This window comes from Denticeps clupeoides, chromosome 8, assembly GCF_900700375.1.
Source record: "Denticeps clupeoides chromosome 8, fDenClu1.1, whole genome shotgun sequence".
Lineage (NCBI taxonomy): Eukaryota > Metazoa > Chordata > Actinopteri > Clupeiformes > Denticipitidae > Denticeps > Denticeps clupeoides.
The window spans coordinates 14,664,182-14,686,389 of NC_041714.1; the positions used below are offsets into that span (position 1 = coordinate 14,664,182).

The following is a 22,208-nucleotide window of genomic DNA, read 5'->3' on the forward strand; positions in this document are numbered from 1 at the left end:
GCCATCATCCATGGTGCTGCCCTCCGGAGTATTAAACTGGTCGGATGCTCGGTGTTAAGGAATAACGTCATGTTGTCTGGCTATAGAGTTTTGGGATCAAAGACTCCACAACTGGAGAAAAGACATTCCTTTTTTCTACACTTTCAGAATCCTTAGAACTTGCAGGCTAGATCTGATACACAAGTGCATTGCAGCATGCACCGACACTGGCGGCAATGAAAAAATAAAACCTTGAGCTTTGCCCTATGGCTTTCATCACCACAGAAAGCTTGTGCTGGTGCTCCTGCTGCTTGCTAGAACCTGCTAGGAAATCATGAACGGAACAGAAAATTGATTGAAGGCACTTACACAGATGATTTAACATTCAAACAGTTAAAAATGGAGAGGAGGAGTGCACAGTCTGTTCTATTTTATGGTATAGTGATGATTCGCTTTATGGCTCAGCGTCTTTCACGCTGACCTTTTAAAGCAATTTCCTTGTCAGAGGAAATGTTGAGAATTAAATTGTGAGACTTTTGGCATGCTTCCTTCATCTTAAAATGGACACCAGTTCTGCCAACTCCCACCATTTTTCAAAGAAAAAATGACCAGTATTCCATGTAACTACTCCTGTATCTTCTGTATGAACTTTAATGTCCCAATGGAATGCGTGCCCATTTTATTTTACTGCTTATTGGATAACCTAAAATTGTTTTCATTACAGGACAGCATTTTAACAATTAAAGATTATTAACAATTAATTACCTGACCCAGAAACCTGACTGAAATAGAACAGTGTTGCTGAAATTGGTCTAAATGGACATTTGTAGCATTTACTTCCCCTTTGTCTTCATTACTATTGCACAGTTGGTGCACACATTTCCCCCGTTGATCCTGTATGGTCTCTCTTCACTCAGAGGCCTTTGCACTGCTTCAGCATGTTGACTCCACTAATTGGGAGCCCAGCAGAAAGTCAAATGCCATAAGTCAGCACCCGGGAAAGTGCTGTGTGTGTTCAGTCGAAACGTTTGTCACAGGAGGGGGGTGGGGTGTTGGATTCAGAGTCCATCTGTTTTAAGAAAAAGATGAGCATTCAGCGTATAATGAGAGGAGCCACAGGATCAGACAAAAAATGTTTTGATATAGCATTAAGAGGCTATGGTGGCTGAGATGGTAGGAAGTAGAATTTGAACCTGGAACTTTGCAGGTCATGTGTTTAATTTGTAGGTTTTTTTCATAGGCACCAAAGCAAAAAGTGAAAACAACACTGTTTATCTAAACTGCAAGCAAATGTGTTAATTTAAATGAAAACTATTTCAGTTACTGTTGGGAAGGTAAGAATCCATTCACTACAGTAGCAAAAAACTTTTGCAATGTACTGTATATTGTGTAAAAATGTTTTGGGTAACTTAAGTCTCATCATGTTAATGTGCCTCTTCAGCTGTGCTGTGCCAAAACCAAGAAAACCTCAAATTTTGCCCAAAGCTTCTGCATTTTTATTTTTCAGCACTCGGAGAATGCTTTCATTTGGCTTTACTCAAGTGGAACAAGCTGGCAGATGTGAAGTCGTTCCTTTTATTCTGCAGCTTCAAAGTGCGTTGAGATAAACACCTTAAAAAAATGAAGACAGCACTGCTTTGGTTTTGAGTTGAGTTCAAGGTTTTATGTATAGGGTTTAAGCACTTTCCACATCCTGAAAACAGCACACATTCACAAAATCAGCACATTTATAACTGATTAACATCATTTTAGCATTTAACCGCTGGGAATATATGGTAGAATAACACATTTCAGGGAATCAAATGAAGGGGACAAACAAATCCCGATTAACAAATCCTGAATACAATTAAATGGGAACAAAGCTTATAAAAGCATAGTCGGCTTAACAGGAGCCGAACCAGGACAATCACTCACTTTCCATGACCACTTCTTCTCAGTTCTTCTGGGTTTCGCTTGCTGCAGTCTATTTTTTTTTTTTTGGTGGGTGTGGGGGGGGTGCTCTCACACTGGGCAGGTCACACAAACAGCCTCCATTCACTCACACGTTTACACGTTTCACCCAGTTCATAACTTTGTATGACAAAAGGACCCACGGGAACAATTTTTGCATGTTTTGCGTCATTTTGAGTCTTGGAAGTTTTGAGACAATCATACTAACCGCCACACCACTATGCAGGGTAATTAGGAATATATTTATCCAATTGTGTTTTTTTTTTCTTTGCATAATTCTACAGTTTGCCATGTTGATAATGTGCCAGTGTTTTTTTTTCCACTCCCCGGTGGTGTTAACAAGATGGCAGCAGAGTAATGAGACGTGCTTATTAGGACTTGCAACGTAGCCATATGAAGCACTGATGTGTTGGCAAATTTAAACATTTTAACATTTCCATTTATTATGTGTTGACATGCGTTTGCATGTTAAAATTCGATGAGCACTTTTGGCTCTTTACCATTAACACTGTGACACCTGGAGACACATGGAGACACATAAAGTATTTAGTCAGCCACCAGTTGTGCAAGTTCTCCCACTTAAAAAGATGAGAGAGACCTGTAATTTTCATCATAGGTATACCTCAACTATGAGAGACAAAAGGAGAAAAAACATCCAGAAAATTACATCCTCTGATTTTTAAAGAATTTATTTGCAAATTATGGCGGAAAATTAGTATTTGGTCACTAACAAACAAGCAAGATTTCTTACTCTCACAGACCTATAACTTGTTCTGTAAAATGCTCCTCTGTCCTGCACTCATTACCTGTATTAATGGCACATGTTTGAACTCATTATCAGTATAAAAGACACCTGTCCACAACATCACAGTCACCCTCCAAACTCCACTATGGCCAAGACCAAAGAGCTGCGTAAGGACACCAGAAACAAAACTGTAGACCTGCACAAGGCTGGGAAGACTGAATCTGCAATAGGTAAGCAGCTTGGTGTGAAGAAATCAACTGTGGGAGCAATTATTAGAAAATGGAAGACATTCAAGACCGCTGTTAATCTCCCTCGATCTGGGGGTCCACACAAGATCTTACTCCATGGGGGCAAAATGATTACAAGAACGGTGATCAAAAATTCCAGAACCACACAGGGGGACGTAGTGAATGAGGCCGGCAGGCTCCTGCAGAGAGCTGGGACCAAAGTAACAAAGGCTACACTCAGTAACACACTACACCGCCAGGGACACAAATCCTGCAGTGCCAGACGTGTTCCCTTGCTTAAGCCAGTACATGTCCGGACCCGTCTGAAGTTTGCTAGAGAGCATCTGGATAATCCAGAAGAGGATTGGGAGAATGTCATATGGTCTGATGAAACCAAAATAGAACTTTTTGGTAAAAACTGTACTTGTCATGTTTGGAGGAGAAAGAATGCTGAGCTGCATCCAAAGAACACCATACCTACTGTATAGTATGGGGGTGGAAACATCATGCTTTGGGGGTGTTTTTCTGCAAAGGGACCCGGACGACTGATCTGTGTAAAGGAAAGAATGAATGGGGCCATGTATCGTGAGATTTTGAATGAAAACCTCCTTCCATCAGCAAGGGCATTGAATATGAAACGTCTTTCAGCATGACAATGATCCCAAACACACTGCCCGGGCAACAAAGGGGTGGCTTCCTAAGAAGCATTTCAAGGTTCTGAAGTGGCCTAGCCAGTCTCCAGATCTCAACCCCATAGAAAATCTTTGGAGGGAGTTGAAAGTCTGTGTTACCCAGCAACAGCCCCAAAACATCACTGCTCTAGAGGAGATCTGCATGGAAGAATAGGGCCAAAATACCAGCAACAGTGTGTGAAAACCTTACAGAAAATGTTTGACCTCCGTCATTGCCAACAAAGGGTATATTACAAAGTATTGAGATGAACTTTTGTTAGTGACCAATAATTTGCAAATAAATTCTTGTGATGTGATTTTCTGGATTTTTTTGGTCTTTCATTGAGGTATACCTATGATGAAAATTACAGGCCTCTCTCATCTTTTTAAGTGGGAGAACTTGCACAATTGTTGGCTGACTAAATACTTTTTTGCCCTACTGTATGTCTTTGCCTCTTGTTTTACTTCTGGGTCAGCACAAAAAAAATACTGTTTTCGTGGTTCTTCATTTATACAGGCCCAAAGTTTAGACGCCCATTCTCATTGAATGTGTTTTCTTTATTTTCATGACATTTACGTTGGTAGATTCTCACTGAAGGCATCAAAACTATGAATGAACACATGTGGAGTTATGTACTTAACAAAAAGTGGTGACCTGGTCTCCACAGTCACCGGACCTGAACCCAGTCGAGATGGTTTGGGGTGAACTGGACCGCAGAGTGAAGGCAAAGGGGCCAACAAGTGCTAAACACCCCGGGGAACTCCTTAAAGACTGTTGGAAAACCATTTCAGGTGACGACCTCTTGAAGCTCATCTGGAGAATGCCAAGAGTGTGCAAAGCAGTAATCAGAGCAAAGAAACTAGAATATAAAACATGTTTTCAATTATTTCACCATTTTTGTTAAATACAAAACCCCACGTGCTCATTCATAGTTTTGACAGGTAGCAAGAAAACACATTGACTGAGAAGGTGTGTCCAAACGTTTGGCCTGTACTGTAGTTAACAAGAAATCAATTGTGCTTGGACTGTTCTGTCTCAAACTGGGACTCCTATTGTTTATCCTAATATGATCAATTTAACTTCAAATTTCAGTCCAAGACTGAGGGAGGAAAGTGTCTTCACTTGAAGGCATCTCTACCTCATGCAAATCTGCTAACATCAAGCATGCATGGGTGCGCTTTCATTCCGATTCATGCAGTCATGACCTCTACACCAGATGGAGTCCACCCCCCACCCCCATCCTTACCCTTCCCCATTCCCTCACCACGGTCCATCAGCTTTTGTTATAGCTCCACATAAGTGTTCAAAATGGACGATCAAATACACCTTCGCATTTCCTCCAGAGCCTTGCTCCCGACACAGCTGCTCCTTAGCGTCCACTCAACATTCGACAGATCCTGGTCAAAGCAATGATGATTTATCGGTGCTTTGCTCCGGAGCCACTTCAGCCTTTATCCTGTTTTCTGTGCTGTCTCAATAAAAAAAATTACACTTCAGGGTTACAGGCCCACGTGATTCACTTTTCATCCAGTCGTTACCCAGCCAAATGGATATTCACACCAGATGGTTTTCATGACAGTATAAACAGCACAAGTCAGATTGGGCCACTTCAGTATGTGGTCAAAAATAAAATACAGATCAAAAACCTAAACTTGTTCCTCTTTAACGTCACTCTCAATTTATGTCTGCCATTTAACATTTTGCTCTATTTCTCTTTATCCTCCTCATTGCGTCTTTGTGAAGTTGTCATGTTTAGTTTGAGCATTTAAGTGAACAAGCACAAACTCCAGACTCAATGCTGGACATTGATTCTGGTATCAAAACCGTGAAGTCTTTGTCAAAAGACTAAAAACAGGGGAATTACGGCCTACAGTCTGTACATAAGAAAAAAAAAACACACCTAAGAGGGAGATGTTCTTTTTATTTCTTATTTCATAAGTACATCGTTTTGAAATATTAAAATATTTTTTTTCAACAATGCAAGCAAAAAGAATCAGATAAAGTTAAAAAGTAAATTTAAACTGTTTGTGCACACGTTTTTAACTTCTGCCATGATTTATATAGAATATATGTAATTTCTCTCAGTGGCTGGTGATTCATCCATATCATCTCCTCTCTTTTCATGCAACACCCTGTGCTGAGTCTCCAAACTCTTTTGGGGACCCATGATTAAAAAAGGAAAAAAAAATCTTTTTTAACCTCATTGTGATCAAAGCCCCTTCGTCTACTGTTCACAGCAAGTGGGTCCCGGAGCAGAAGTCTGCTGGTTCCTGCTGGCACACTGGAGACCAGTTCTTAAAGATGACGAGCCTCTAGCTGATTGGCTTCTTCAGGCTCTTGGGTCTCAGGGGCGGCTCAGATCAGTCTCTGAACGAGAAATCACCTCCTGCCGGCCTCAATCAACTTTTCAAAGGCGGGACGGCATGTTGAAATTTCTGTGAGCACTCTTTGGTGTGTAGGAGTGAGTAGGTTTGTGTGTGTGTGTGTGTGTGTGTGTGATTTGAATGTTACCACCAAATCAAGGAATTACAAGCTCAATAAATATGCAAAGTAAGCTGTCACTGCCAAAGTTGCACATTCACATTTGATCTAGTTGCGATAAAATACCCGGAATTAAAGACAGCTTTAGTATTGAAAAAAAAGTCTGCTATTGAATCTTTCACTCCTCATTGTTGGCACCCTTCTGCACTTTTCCCCTCTAATTTCATTTATTGTTTTTCATTCTTTTTTTCCCCAAACACATTCAGCCTGTTAACACCGGTGTTACGCACACCAACATACCAAACACCATTTGCCAGCAATTTCTCCTTTTTATTTCTGCTTCATTTTTGCTGCTGATACAGAGGAAACACTTGGACATTTGTCTTCATTCTCAACTCACTTTCAACTCAGCGTTTTCATTACCATAATCCAAGTATAAAACCTCAAGCCCCATCAGCTGTGAGAAGAGCCTCAGATGAGGCGCACCAAATAAGGCCTGGCGACTTAACGATGCAGGACAAATTGCTTGTTGGTATAATGGGAAAGATCCGAAGCTATTACAGTATATCCTTCTTCCCTGGGCACTACCCTTAAACCAAGAGGCCAGTCTGCCGTCTCATTGCGGCTAACAAGTGTGACTAAAGGCGTTCCTGCTGAGTGGCTTTCCCGTTGCCGTGGTGACAGCTGCTCTAAATTCTAAATGGGATGGGTGTTTCCTTTGCAGGGGCAAGGCATTTGGGCACGACGTGGACTACATCCTGTCCACGCCTGAGTCTGGGGCTGAGGAGGCGCTGCTGTTGAGGGTCATAGACAGGCTCCGGTACCAAGTAAGTGACCCGAAATTAAGACCAATTCTCCTGTAGAATATATTTGCAATGGTTTCCATGACAGGAGTGAAGTGCTCCGCAACAGGATGGATGGGGTTTGGGAAATTGCAGAACAGACCCCAGCAGAGTAAACAACAAGGTATCTTATGCGTCACCACAAAACCAGTTGAAACACTGATGGAAGGACTCCCCTGATATGAGACACATCCCAATGTAATATCAGATTTTATTCGTCAGTTGATTACTATATGTTGCAGGAATATGACTTGCTAAGTATGTGTAATAAATGGTGCACAAATGATAAAAATGTACACATTTTTTAGCTTTCACATTGGCTATCACATGGTCCAGTAAAGAAATAAGCTCTACAGCAATGTCAAGTTCACCAGTCAGTGTTGCAAAAGTTCCTGTTTGATTAGATCCTTAAAATGTGCTGGTCATGGTGTAGCACTGTGAGAGAAGTGGATTCTGTAAAAGGAGAGCTGGTGAGAGAGTGCAGCGAATCAATGCCCTGTGCACAGGAGAAAAAGAATATAAGAAATAAACTTGAAAAGGAAGAAGGAATCTATTCATCACAATTGGGTTTTTTTTATATTGCGGTTCTGTGCTGTAGCCTTCACAGCCTTTCTTGCTGATGTTATAGTAGGTTATATATAGGTTCCCAGAACACATTCATTATCTGCACTCAGTGCCATCAACGTTGCCTGCCCAGTGTTTTTATTTATGGTAGCACATCATAGAACAATGATATCACCATCCCAACTCTTTTTCTTTGCTTCCGCCCATTCATGCGGCCTGATACCTCAATTTGTAAGATGGCCTGGGTGACATGGTTTGGAAGTTTGCACCAGATGCACATCAACCACATATGCTCAACAGTTGCAAAAATATTTAATAACAGCCCAGCATGTAGGTGAAGAGGTCTTATTAGCTGTCTTTAGAGGTGTTCAGCATAAACGTGCATCGTGTCATTCCACCACCTTTACCGTGGTGTTGCAGAAACTTGAACGTGAAAAATGATGTTGCTCAATCTTCACACATTCACTGAATATTCAACGCTGCTTCTGAATGACTAAATTTACAATTTCACAATGTAGAGCTGCACCACAACTAGACCTGGATGATTTTAAAATGCACATGCCATTTTAAACTCAAAAACTGACTTTGTCTATGACTACATTTACAGTCTGGATCTAATTTACTCTCTAGTTTTGCTTTTTTTCATAACTGATTAGTAGGTATTTTCTTCTTGTACTTTACCATGGAGATGAAAGCACATCCCACCATGGGAACGCTGACACATTACATCGAATGCCTGAAATCATAATTAATGAGTGGCTTTAGGAGCCGTCCTCATTCTTTCAAGTGTTTCAGAATGTGCTGTGTGTGTCAGGCCACGGTTCACTTCTGAACCGTAATTTATCCCCTCATTCTTTATGAAATGGGTCAGGACATCAAACACAAGTACTGTAGAGAGACTTTAAAGTCCCTTGAGTGCTGTATCATGAGCTCTGCAAAATAAAAGCAGGAGAATGATGGGGGGTTTACTAACCCTATATTCTCTTCTGATCCTAAATACACTAGTTCTCTTTTACACAAGTACACCGACTTTAGCTTCTGAAGTACTGGATTAGTGATTTGTCCATCATTTTCCAGTCTAGCATCAGATCTTATAGCTGTGGGCAGAGGTGTGTAGTAACGAGTTACATTTAATTTGTTATATTTACTTGAGTAGCTTTTTTTGTAAAAAAAAACAAACAAAACAACTTCTAAGAGTGGTTTTACAACGTGATACTTTTCCTTTTTGTACATTTGTGAATAAGAAAACTCTTACTTAACTACATTGGGCAACACTTGACTTTTTAAACCATTTGTATGCTTTACCAAGATCACGTTTCACCATTCAGACGTAGCAGCAAAGATCACATGACACTGTTTCACCAATCATATGTAGCCATGCAGTCACATTTACAGCATTTATCAGATGCCCTTATCCAGATCAACTTATAATCAGTAGTTACAGTGGGATTTGAACCTGGGTCTTCTGGTTCACAGGCGACTTCACAAGAGGACTTCTTTTTACTTGTACTTTGAGTATTATTATTTTGTAATAATGCTAGCGCTTACTTGAGTAGAATCGTGACGTTGTGAGAATGCGTCCTTCTTCCTCGTCAAGTCTTGTCTTTATCTCAGTTCACCTGCCTTGCCATGCCAGACGGCAGTAGCAGGCTGTGGCAGGCTGTGGGTCACCTTTTGGTACTGGAGCCATGGAAACACACAACACAGTGACAGCCTTTTAAAAAGACATACACAGAACAGGAGCTCTGTTGATTTCAGTCTATTTCTTGTTTGGGTCTAGGGATTCCAGCTCATGCCTTTCTGCTTACCTGCTTAGACAATAGAAATATTCAGAAACTCAAAATCAATTCTAGTTGTCTGTACGTTGGACAGGAGCAACTGATGGACGGTAAATCATTTTTAACAACCAAATGATTACATTTAATGATGGTTTTATGAACAAAGTTTGAAAGGGGGAGGAGCCTGTAAGCAAGATGGACAGCTGTCACCCAGGTGTAGCAGGGCATTAACGTCCTCTTCCTCCTCCTTTGTTTCCCTCCAATCTCTACACTCCTAATTACCCTTCTGAAATTGAAAGTGAAGTGATTGTGATTCTCAGCACACGGTGACACAACAAAATGTGTCCTCTGCTTTTATCCATCCCTCTTGGTGAGCAGTGGGCAGCCATGACAGGCGCCTGGGGATGCAGTGTGAGGGGACGGTACTTTGCTCAGAAGTACCTTAGTGGCACCTTGCCAGATCAGGATTCGAACCGGCAAACTTCTTAACCGCTAGGCCACCACTGACCCTAATATGTCAGGATATGTCAGTGGATGTCACAGACATGACCACGTCCACTACAAACACCAATACACACGATCAGTGCTTCAGATCAAGCAGTGTGACCTAATCAAGCAAAAACCATATGAATTTTGAATGAACATTGATAAATGTGATAAACATTAATTGAGAACATGAAAGATTCATTTTTTATTGCATATTGTGCAGCCCTAATTTGAGTGACTGTATGTAGGAAAAGGGGCCAAGAATGGAGATTTAGTCCTTGAATCCCAGATCTCGGATGGATGGATGGTTTTAGTGGGACACTATGACCTTCTCACTCCTCAAGAACCTCATTACACAAGGAAGGGTTGGTGGCCTAAAGAAAAGTTTTTCTTCACAAAAACCATTTGCGTGCATTCAGCAGTTTCCTCCTTAATCACAAGCCCTAGAGGGGCTGTTAAGGTACAGAGTTGTGACTGAGTGTGTGTGTGTGTGTGTGTGTGTGTGTGCGCGGGGCGGTCGTCTCTGCCACCTGCTTCTCCTGCGGTTGATCGCATTCTGAGAAATAACCAGCAGGAAGCATTTGATGAAGTGCAGGCTGCTGGTGCCGAGCTTCCAGCCTCGCTCCCCTTTTCATGCCCCCCCCCCTTCCTAACTCTCAGGTTTAAAAATAGACGCTGGTTATGAGTGGAAACTTCCCTCGCCTCCTTCGTTCTGACAGCGAAGGCCTGCTGGGCACCGGCATGGCTGCCGCCTGTGCCGAACTTCACCCGGCCCACCCCCAAGCTGTTTAGGGTGCAGGTGATACAACACTCGACCCGGTGGCCCAGCAAGCGGCCCTCGGGGAGTGCGCGGCGAGCGATGGAGAGGAAGTGATTAAGCGCAGATAGCGGAGGTCGGAGTTAAGTCGCGTAACCTTGTCATGCACAGTTTGGCCCCCCAGGGGGACTTGATGCGTCGACAAGCTTCAATATCATTTTTTTTTTTCTTTTGGCCTACAGCGGGGGTAAAAATACATCCATCTGAAAATGTCCTTGTAAAAATAGGCTCCATCGTTCATTATTTTTTTTGCCCTTTTCCCCACCAATGGGTTATGAAAGCTTGACTCGCGGGCAGATACAAAGAAAGCAGCTTACGTTCGAGATGCATGAGGGTCGGCCTCAGTGCAGGCTGGGAAGGTGATATAACACACAGGTCAGGCCGGATTCTACGTTCTGGATTAGAGGACATGATTGGTGCTTCACTAAAGGGCGTACTAGTCAGAGAATGATTATTTACTTACTTACTTAACTACATTTTAATTGGGGAATTTTTATTAACTCAGAAAACCCAAAATTAGCTACAGCTGAAGGAATCAGCACAGACATTCTGAGAAGGTAGTTTTAATGAACAAACGGAACAAGGCAGAGCATCCAGAAAAACAGGAATCAAAAGGTCAAACACGTGCAAAGTCAGCCTCTCAACGGCCTCTTGGTTTAACACCCAGTGAATGTTCAGTCCATGTCCTAGGAGCCAAGACAGAGAAGAGTCTAGATGAATGCGTTCCTGGTACCTTGAGTCGAGCAGTGCTGGAGGATCGGAGAGATCGAGGTGCAGAGCGAGGAGTGATGACATTCTGAGCAGCTACAGGAAGCCAGTAGTGGGAACGTAGCAACAGAGTGTTGTGGGAGAAATTGGGAAGATTGAAAAAGTTGTGCTGCAGCGTTATGAATGAGACCAACCAGGAGAGAGTTACAGTAGTCCAGATTGGAGCCGACCAGAGATGGGACAAGTCTATGCAGCATATGTTGATAAAGTCCTTATAGATGAATAACGTTCTATATGGTAACGTTCTATTGAAAATATGAGAGGTTGTGTGCAGTGACAGAAGGACAGATTGGAGAGTTGTCCAGGGAGACTGTTGTGGGGAGGAATCAGCGTGAATTAATAGCAGGTTTGCTTTGGTGGTGTTCCGTTTCAGATGATGAGCTGCTATCCAGGATGAGATATCAGACAGGCAGAAATCTTGGTAGACACATGTACATCTGATGGCGGAAAAGAATGGAAGAGATGGGTGTCATCTGCATAATGTGGTCTGATAATCCATGTGAAGATATGATCTCACCAAGAGATTTTGGAAAAGAAATGTTGCTGGGTGTGAGTTTGCTAGGAGTGTGTGTTGGTTTCTTCTTCTCATGCATCATTAAGAGCCATTGTGTGCCACTTTAGTAGGGAGTGATCAATTATTTTCAGACTAGGGTTCACAGAATCACAGAAGCAGTGCGTCCTTCAGCACAATCATTTCCTCCACGTTGATTTGAATTACTGTCTCGCTTATGAATACAGCATTATATAATCAATTAATATTGGCAAATTTTCCGTATGTACAGTACAGTCAAAAGTTTGGACACACCTTCTCATTCAATGTGTTTTCTTTATTTTCATGACCATTTATATTGGTAGATTCTCACTGAAGGCATCAAAACTATGAATGAACACATGTGGAGTTATGTACTTAACAAAAAAAGGTGAAATAACTAAAAACATGTTTTATATTTTAGTTTCTTTGCTCTGATTACTGCTTTGCACACTCTTGGCATTCTCTCGATGAGCTTCAAGAGGTCGTCACCTGAAATGCTTTTTTTTTTAAAAACGGGATGCTTGATGCGATTTTCAAATACAGGGCCGTGCTATATGAAGGTGCACTTGTTTGTTGTAAACTTTAGTGTAAAGTGCAGTCTATTCAGCACAGGTTAAAAAAAAACATACATTGCTGAAGTAGCTGTAACATTCACCATAATCACCATAAGACTTGCTATGTGCCCAAGCTTATTCATTGGGGCCACCACAACCCCAAGCACCAAACTACCCTTGTACGCTGTGGCTGCAGTGTTTCTTTACCATGTAATCTATTAATTTGGTGCAGAATTTTTTTAAAAACGTGGGCGCATATGTCTGTGAGCGCAAACACACAAACACACACACACGCACACACACAGACACACAGGGATATGCCAGGCGGCGGTAATTTCCGTAATCAGCATCAACAGTTCCCGCAAAGCCCCAAATCAAAGGCGAGCCCGGTTCAAACGCATTCTGCTAACTCACGCTAATCTGGACTTGAAGGGAGAGTTTGAAGTCGGCATCTGAGTCAGACAGAGAGTGACATTAGATCAGAGTGGCACCCCCCCCCCCCCCCCCCCCCCAGCTTCAGCGTTTTCCATTGTCCTCCGAGGCCAAGTGGCGCCGGCGCGTCAGCTGTTTGTCGAGCGACTTTAAAGTCTGAAATAAATAAACAAGTCCGGAACGCTAACCTTTCACAGGGTATTTGCAAAGTTGCACGTCTCTCTAGCTTTCAGCCACTCTCACTGGATGGCTAAAGTGTGTGTGTGTGTGTGTGCATATGTCTCGTGCACGGAGGTCTGTCAAATGATTTTTGATTGACTGCGTGCTTATCAGAATTGATCGCTTTGACTTTTTTTCCCGTCCTACATTGCACGTTTCTTGATCGCAGACCACGCCCCACTGTGTTGCATCAGCCCCAGGTTATGCACAACTTTAATGGGATTCATGGCAAGGCCAGACATTCTCGAATAAAATAAATACCAGTTTAAATCATTTAAATATTTAAGCGATGTCAGGGATGCAGTGTGCCGCAGTGATTAATTCAGTCTGCTAGCTGCTGCAGATAACTTTAGTTTTATCAAGACAGCCACCTGGGAGGGACTTGGACTGCAGCTCACCGTTTTAATGGCTTCTAGCTTTTCTCCCATTATTCAAGCACAAGCAGGGTTCGAAGGGCCAAAACAATGCAAAAAAAAAAAAAAACGCGAAATAAATAGCATCATTAAAGTCAATATGCGTTATTTTCATGCCATTTATGACAGCTGACCCTAATTTAAGCATAAAATGTAGTCTAAACAATCAATCTGGTCTCAGGAATTGTAATGAATTTGCGAATTCAGACGTGGCGAACACCATGCATGGATCTTTCCAGATTTTCTCTCAAACTATGCGTATTAAGCGAAGCACCAAAAGCTAATTTGGCAACGCTGATTTAGGCATAAGCTACAGATGCTTTATTAGATGTTTCATATTTCCAGGACGTTTTTCACTGATTAGGTTTTGTTTTGCCAATGCGAACTGGGATCTATGTTCGATTTTTCTGATCTGCTTTAAAATCTGCATCATATGCAATTTGTGCGTTAACACTGTTGTCATAGCCTGACATTTCTGGGTGCTAAAATTAAAATTAAACAAATTGTTGAACTTGTAAGAAAAGTTCTGTGATTTTTTTCCCTTTTCAGCTCTAACCTTGTAGTGGAGCCTTGTGTTGAACAAAATGTATGAGTGAACAAAACCTAGAGAATGGCAATGGAAATGACATGAAGAAAATGAGACTGATGCAGAAATTGTGAGCGTCGAGCCTGACCCTTAAGACCTAGCAACCCTGTTTTTTTGCCCAGCAGGAAAGCACCTTGTGTGATAAGTGAGACGAGGACTGCATGGATAGATGGAGTCGAGTTTCCCCCACTTTCCCACTGAGTTTGTAATTTCGTTCCCATCGCTCGGGCCGCCACTGCCCCTCTGACAGATGACTCTCGTCATGCCCCGGCAGGGAAGAGAAATGTCCCCTCTAATTGCACGCGAGAGTCATTCTCAGTGCCCTAAAGATTGAGGTCAGAAGGACCCTGTCATGGAGGACATGAGTACGAGTCACTAACCAGTGTTAATTAAATGAAGCGAGGTTTCCATACCGGAGCGTACATGGTGGCCCAGGAACACCTGACCCTCAATCCTGTGTGTGAACCGCGAGTGACTCTCTGCCCCAGCACTGGTTAATGGCACCTTCCTGCAGAGACTCATGGGGAATATACTGTGCGAGGCTTGCAGATGGCAGACAAGTGCTCTGAAATGCTTTTTGTTACTGAGCAATGTAATTTTCTTACAGTGAAATGTATTTGAATGTCAGAAACAAATAGAGAAATTGATTTTTAGTCAGGCATTTTATTTTATTTTTTTTAAATTGTGTATTATTAACTCTGCGCACTAAGCTGGAAATACATGAAGCTGTCGTTGCAGTGGCTGATCTTGTACAAACAACTTAACTCTCAGTCAGTTTGATAGTAAACCAGGGATTTCATTTAAACCGCAGAAATATTAATAACACTCATTATCTAAATTGTCACGATGGACTTAAAACAGTGCACAAACAGTGTTAATTGCATGTTTTGACACTGCAATTCAAGCTCAAGTTTATTGTCATATACAGATAACAGTGCCATGTGTCACAGCGGATCCTGCTAGTTCTTTTTAACTCCCGGAACACTGAGTGCAGGCCACGCCCCCTGGAGTGACTGCGCCTGCAGCCCTGCACTATAAGACTGTTGCTGCACCAGTGCTCCGGGTTCCAGTATTAAACAGCAAACCAATGAGTGAAGGGAGACGCCGTGTGCACCCAGCCACTCGTTATTTAGTCATAGTCATAGTAGTCATTTTGGTTTTGGTTGGAACCGATTGGGCAAGTGGTACGGATTGTGTACTGACATGCCTTTGTGGAACAAGTTCAGCATGGCTGAAAGGACTGTGGTGAAGGGGCAGTGGTGGCCTAGTGGTTAATGAAGCGGCCCCGTAATCAGAAGGTTGCCGGTTTAAAATCCCGATCCGCCAAGGTGCCACTGAGGTGCCACTGAGCAAAGCACCGTCCCCACACACTGCTCCCCGGGCGCCTTTCATGGCTGCCCACTGCTCACAAAGGGTTAAAAGCAGTGGACAGTGCTGCAGTGTATCGCATTGACAATCTCTTCACCCTGGGGTGGGGTGGTCGAGCCCTATTATACGTGATGGACTCAAAAACATCACACTGACATAGAACAACGATAAAAGACAAATTTCCGAAAAAGGTCACAAGAAAAATGAAAATACTAGTAAACATCATTATGTATGAATACATAACCAGCTTTGATGTTTGTCTTTCAAAGAGGACATTTTGTTGGGAAATGTAACTTTTCAGTGCTTGTGCTTTTAGGTCTCAGATATACTTACAAACACAACCCAGATTTTTTTGTTAGCTGCCAACATGTGCTGTTCGGATTTTAAAACCCATGTGACATGAGGATCTCAACCCACGTTTTAAGAAGTATCTTTTTTTTTCACGTACCTGGAGAAGGAGGGTGAGGTGAATTGATTAGCATTTAACAGAAACAGTGAGGGGGAGCATGAGACAGTTTGTCTGTCCCTGTATGTTGGAGATGACAGTGGAAGCCAAAATATGTTCATGTTGTGAACGGTTTCAAAGATTCATACAATGAAAAATGCAGATGCGCTATTCCACTGTTAGATTTCCATCTGTTAAGAAAGCAGCAGGGCAAAAGAATGGCTTTCCACGGACCAGTGATTCATTACGGGCCTCGTCAGCCTGTCAGATTGACTGCCCTTAGCACTTTTTATATTTGGCCACTTTCTGGGTCAGATTAACCCAATAATATACTTTCGCCTGGAGTCGAGGACACTATCTTGAGTTTACAAACCACAGCCTTCTACTGAGAGAGTTAAGCGCCTCGAATTACCCCAGCCACCATATTGTTGGCAATCTTGAGTTGTGAGGCACAATCAAAATGTCAGATAAGCTCAGTAGCTTTTTCAAAACGCTACTTTATTGAAAAGACTTCGGTTCATTTTCCACCTTCCAGGAGTTAAATATCTGACCTCATTAGACATTACAGAATTAACTATTTTAGACTATTTTAGAGCTGTATTTTCAGTGCCTGGGAATAAAAGAGATATTTTTTAAGCCAAAAAATAGTTTGTGCAGCTCGCCTTTGTGTGTTGGATCAGGGGTTGCTGGGAAGGCTGAAAAAGGTGAACTGAGCTTGATGCAGATAACACTCTACCTCAGCTTGGCCATATGAATGCTGCACAAGGGGTGTCTGGCTTATTGTGACTGAGGGAGACAGTCATCCAAAGACATCCACTGCTTTGTTCAAGTTGGAAGAAAATTCCTATTCTGTCATAGCTCTAATTTGCTAAAGGCTTACAAGTCATGTCATTTATGTGTTGGTCTTCATGTATTTTATGTATATTTGCATGTAGGTTGGTTGGGTATGATAATTGGCAGAATACCTGATCATAGACCGGAAACTATTAAAAAAAACAGGTGGAAAAAAACAGTTCTAAATGTATCTCATCTTACTTTTAGAATGATACATAGAAGCTTTATTGATCCCAAAAAGAAATGCTGGCCACGCCCCCCTGGCATCCTGTGTATTTGTGCTACGGGTTCCGGTATTGAACCCTGAACTTCATGAACGAAGGGAGCACGTTTTGTTCTCAGACGCTATATTGTTTGTTGTTGCTTTCTTTGTTCTTCGTTTGCGAATGTCTTGACAAGTGTCTTTGTCATGGTCGGAGGTGGTGTGCCTCTAAGTGAGTCTAATGGTTTTGATGGTTGTGTTTTCTTTTCTGAAGTGTGTAGTGAATCCCGTGTGAGTGGACTTTCCCATTTCCCGTTTCCTCACTCCTTATCCCGAAGTACAGCCCTATATGTTGGTTTGGCATTAGATTTATTATAAATAAAGTTTTTTTTGTTATATAAAATATACAGGTATTTATCCACTCCTGGGTCCTTCTCATTTAATGACAATGGGGTATAATTTAGTGCAGTTTGGTGTTCTAAATGTAGGGCTGTTTGCCTGTGTAAAGTCACAGGTGTTATTAGGATTTAAACACATACACAGATATATAAAATAACGTTTGGTAGCCATCAGTATCTTGAAGAAAGTATTCTAGCACCTTTTTTGTTTGTGTGTGATTATTTCTGTCTCCTAGAACCCAAACTTTACTCATGTCTTTATAAAATGGCTTTTACACTGCTTTATGTGGGCAGTGTGACATGGCGAATCTTGAACAAACATCTGCATATAGTAGAGAGTTTATTCATTATTAATTTTATTTTCAAGTCTCAAGATAGATAGAAAATAATTGTTCAATTGCACTTTTATGTTAAGAACCTATAATTAATCCATAAACTCTTGCATTCACTGCAATTCTGAATGCCTGGGGTGATTTTTTTTAAATCTGTGAAAAATGAACATGTTTTTTGTAAACCTGTCAATATGAGATGAAAGGAGCTTCACACCGTTTCAGGAACGGCGTTTGACAATTAAATTGAGTTCCAGAGAGCTGTCGATCCGCCGGCAATTACCTCTCAGACTGGGTGCAGTACATTTATGAGCTGCAGCAGGGACACAGGAGCTCAACAATTATTGCTGGTTTGGAATTAAACTGACAATTTGTAATGTTAATCGCCTTAGTGCCCCCCTATCAGGGATGCTGAATAATCAGGCTGGGCAAAAGCCCAGAGGAAATGCATTTAGAGGCTCCACGCTCATCCCTGGACACTCCAAACCTCTTCTCTCCCTCTCCCTCTGTCTCCTTTTCTCGCTTTGTTGTTCTTTGGTTTTCTCTCCCACTCTCTCCTTCTTTCATTCCCTTTACTTTCTAAGATATTTTTAAAGCCCCTATAAATTTGCTCCAACTTTCCCACTCTTTTGCTTCTAGCAAATCCTGCATGCATGTAAAAATGCATCCAACTGTCATCTCAAATTCTCGTAAGTGTCAATTATTAATCACCCAGCTCTCCTGTCCAATTCTGTAAAGCACAGCTAATTCGGTGGGTGCAGCTTATCTTGATCATTCATTATTTATGAACGACACCTCCAACTGGATGTTAACATGGAAATGATTCATTCTTCTCAGCTTCTTCTAGTCTCCATCACACTTGTTGATTAGTGTGTATCTGAGTTTGTAGGTTGGAAAAAAATAATTCAGTCATGTGGTTCCCCAAGATCAATTAACAATTGACAATTATCTATTGGTGGAAAAATGGGAAATAAATACAACTGTGATAATGGTCATATGAAGTGGCCTTCAGCATTTTGACCATAACATGATTATAATTTGATTTTAACAGTACTGTTGCCGACAGGTAATTCTACAAGCTACTGTAAATCATTGCTAGTCTGTTGGGTCACTGAAAAATGTACATTTGAAATTAGTTCCCAAATTGCCTGGCTTACTGTTCAATGACATCTAAAGTTAAGTCTCTATTGTTAATAACATTAAAAGGAATGGATTTCCTGTGTGTTATTTTTTTTAACCTTTAATAGCCTACAAATATAAATATGGTGAAAGTGATTGTCACGTGACACGGCACCCAGTGCACACGGTAAAATGCGGCTTCTGCTTTTAACCCTGAGGGAACAGTGTGAGGGGACAGGTCGGCTTCATTACATGCTAGGCCACCATTGCCCCACCACTGATCATTTCATAAAATCTTTTCTCTCCAGGGAATTCTTCTCTATTGCGACTATCAGGAGTCCACCTTTGACAAGGAGAGAATTCCCTGTCGCCGCTTTGAGGCCATGGACCACTTTCCCAAGTGTTTCCTGATCCTGAAGTTAGATGCCATGACTGTGGAGGATGGCGGTCTGCAGAATAACCCAGAGGACCAACGGGGATGGAGGGCGGTGAGGGTGGACCTGGTGGCTCCACCTGCTGACCGTTACGCCTACACCCTTCTGGGCTGGACAGGCTCTACGGTACTGACATAACATTACAGAACATTTATATGCACCTCACACAAACATCACACAGGAAGCACAGCTACTACACAGAACCCCATTCCTGTTAACAAACCAGTGACAATACTGTACAGTCCTGAATATAAAAATCACAGGGAACATCTGGTTAAGGAGGTGAGATCTGTATAGTCTCTACTAACACACATAAAATTACATTAGATGCCATTATAAACAATAACCTTACTTATAATACACTGTTAATACGGCTTCTATTATATGTAAGGATTGTGAAAAGTTTAAAATTTCCTTCTTTTTGGAAAAAAAAACAAAAAAAATTTTTTTGTTTACAAAGTTGCAGATTCCCACCAACATTCTGCAGACAAAAATGTCAGAGACAGATTTGGGACAGAGGTGGGCAGATTGCATATAAAGTGATATTAAGCTGCCCCAGGGTTATAAGATAAGAAAGGAATGCAACAGTTATGTCGTAATAATTTAAAAGAACATACGTTTAAAGAACAAAATATTTTGCATAATGTAGTGGAATTAAGGTAAACTTTCTCTCCAAAGGGAAATACTTTAGTGAAGTAAAGATACATGAAAACACTACTTAAGTACTTTAATGAATTACCTTTAATTCGTTATTGCCCACTTCTGGTGCTTTGCAGTAGAATGGGCTTGAAAGCTTTACTCATGGCAAAGAAATACATTTAAAATGTAAGAAGACCACAGACCTGCTGACAATTCAGGAATCTAATATGAACTTGAAATGTCAAGGTTTCATTTGTGGAGGTTAATGGAAGGAGTGTGTGTGCAGACATTAGTTTAAGACTCTGCAGTAAATACAGCAAATGCTGAGTGGGCACTTCCACAGACGCGGGCCTGATATCATCTTATCAGTGGTAAAGTTCACGTCCAAGTCACTGAGTCAGAAGAGGACAATAGAAAAGCGTCTGCTTGGTAAGGCCGAGAGGAGAAACTCGTTTGAACGACAGACTGGTTTGCTGCTGGGCGGCCGGTCTGGTTTCCAGCGCTCATCCTGGCCACTGTTGTTCTGCAGCAGTTTGAGAGGGACCTGAGACGGTTTGCCCGACTGGAGAGAGGGATGCTGCTTGATAACCATGCCCTGTATGACCGAAACAAGGTAATGTAGACACACATACATGCATATGTAGGTTTATATTAGGTCATTACTAATGATCAATTAATGTAATAAAAATAAAAACAAATCTGGTCACCATAACTAAAAGTAATGCATATAAAAAATAAAATGACATATTAATATTAACAATGTAAACATTCCCTGTATTAGTTGAACAACTAAAAAAATATCCCCAAACCCCTTATTTGTCCTAAATCCCTTCTTAAAAGGGCCGTACTAGGGAAAGATGAGATTCTGGCTTCTGTCTCAGTTGGAGAAGTCTGTTCACAACTTATGAAAACAGATGAGGGAAAAAAAAACAACAACTGCATGTAGACATTGCAGTGCTCACCACACACCAAGCATATGGCATTATTTTTCATCTAAAGCAAATAAAGGCATATGTTCAGCAAGTCCAGCTCCAGTTCATGAATGATTATGAAAATTGCATCTGCATTTACAGTAATAGAGAATGATTCATTGCAAATTCGTGTGGTTACTTTATCCCACAACATTGTTCAACGTTATTGAAGTGTTTCAGAGTGCCCCTCCGATAAAAATGCAAAATTTCTCCACCATTCCGGCTCATTTGTGCTTCGGCCGGGCAACCATGACCGGAGCCTCCGCGTTATCCTTAATAATCCCAGTTGTGTGTGACTGAGCCGCCAGGGAAGCGGTGTGTGGAAAGTGTGACTCGAGCGCGGATTTGCTCCTCCACATTCCCGTCCGAGGAGTGCGCGTGTATATAAATGTGGGTGGCGAATTACCACCAAGCCCGTCATCCTCAAAGGTTATTCAAGGGATTAGGGCTGCTTATGCGAAAACGTCTACTCTGGAGGATGCGCACGCACGCACACTCACACACACACACTCACACACCAACATTTAAAGTTGAAGTTTTTTTTTATTCCATCCACCACCTCCGCTAAGTTGATGTTAATGCACCATGGTTTTGGTTAATTATGGCTCTTGCTCACTCTGTAGCTCTTCCGCTCAGCAGCACTATTCCATATGGAGGTCCATCCGGCTTTCGAGATGGGAATGAAAAGGCTAATTGCCTCCTTGCATCATGCAAAGACTTGTTCGGGCTCCACTAATTGAGCATAGAATCATCAGTAGCAGTTTTGGGAATAAGTGACATGCTCCTGGTTTTCCCCTGATACAAACAGGTACAAAGTCCCACACACGTGCTCAACGACTTACTGCACAAGGGCGTCGTAGTAGGGGACAACGAGGAATGATTGCCCAGGGAAAAGATAAAAAGAATGGCTTCCAGAGATACTGTTTATGTACAGGGCCCGTCATATTAAGCACGTCTTGTAGTGCATGTGCAGTAGACGTCACAGCACAATGTTGCTCCATAAGTCTGGGAAACAATATAGATTTTTGGTTATAATGCTTCCTGCCCCAACATTAGCGTTCCCTATCATCCCTCCATCAAATGCAAAAGCCTGAAGTTGCAGGACCAAATACTAGCAGGAGACACTGAATGCGATTAGCTAGTTATATAGATTGATTCAATCTATATATTGAAATTGTTTAGAAGTTAATGCAACAGATATTATGTTATTTTTAAAACTCCAGAGATAGTATCTTTACTTTCAGCTAAACAATAAAAACATGTTTTTTTTTGGGAGATTCAAGTGGTTGGCATTTGCCCACATAAGGGTAAACCCAGAAATGTGCAGGACTAGCATCCTCTAGGATTAGGGTTGGAGATTTACAGAAAAAAAAAATTAAAAGTACCTGAAACATATTGCTTCCCTATCCCCTAATATCTGAAAT

General features: G+C 41.7%; 1 protein-coding gene across 1 annotated transcript in view; it reads left to right on the forward strand.

The window, feature by feature from the left end:
• dntt (deoxynucleotidyltransferase, terminal) overlaps positions 1 to 22,208 on the forward strand; it is a 71,168-nt gene that overhangs the window by 25,946 nt on the left and 23,014 nt on the right. Inside the window, exons 8-10 of the mRNA XM_028989606.1 lie at positions 6,779 to 6,881; positions 19,049 to 19,300; positions 20,343 to 20,426. Coding sequence (XP_028845439.1) covers positions 6,779 to 6,881; positions 19,049 to 19,300; positions 20,343 to 20,426 — 439 coding nt within the window. The remainder of the gene's footprint in view (positions 1 to 6,778; positions 6,882 to 19,048; positions 19,301 to 20,342; positions 20,427 to 22,208) is intronic.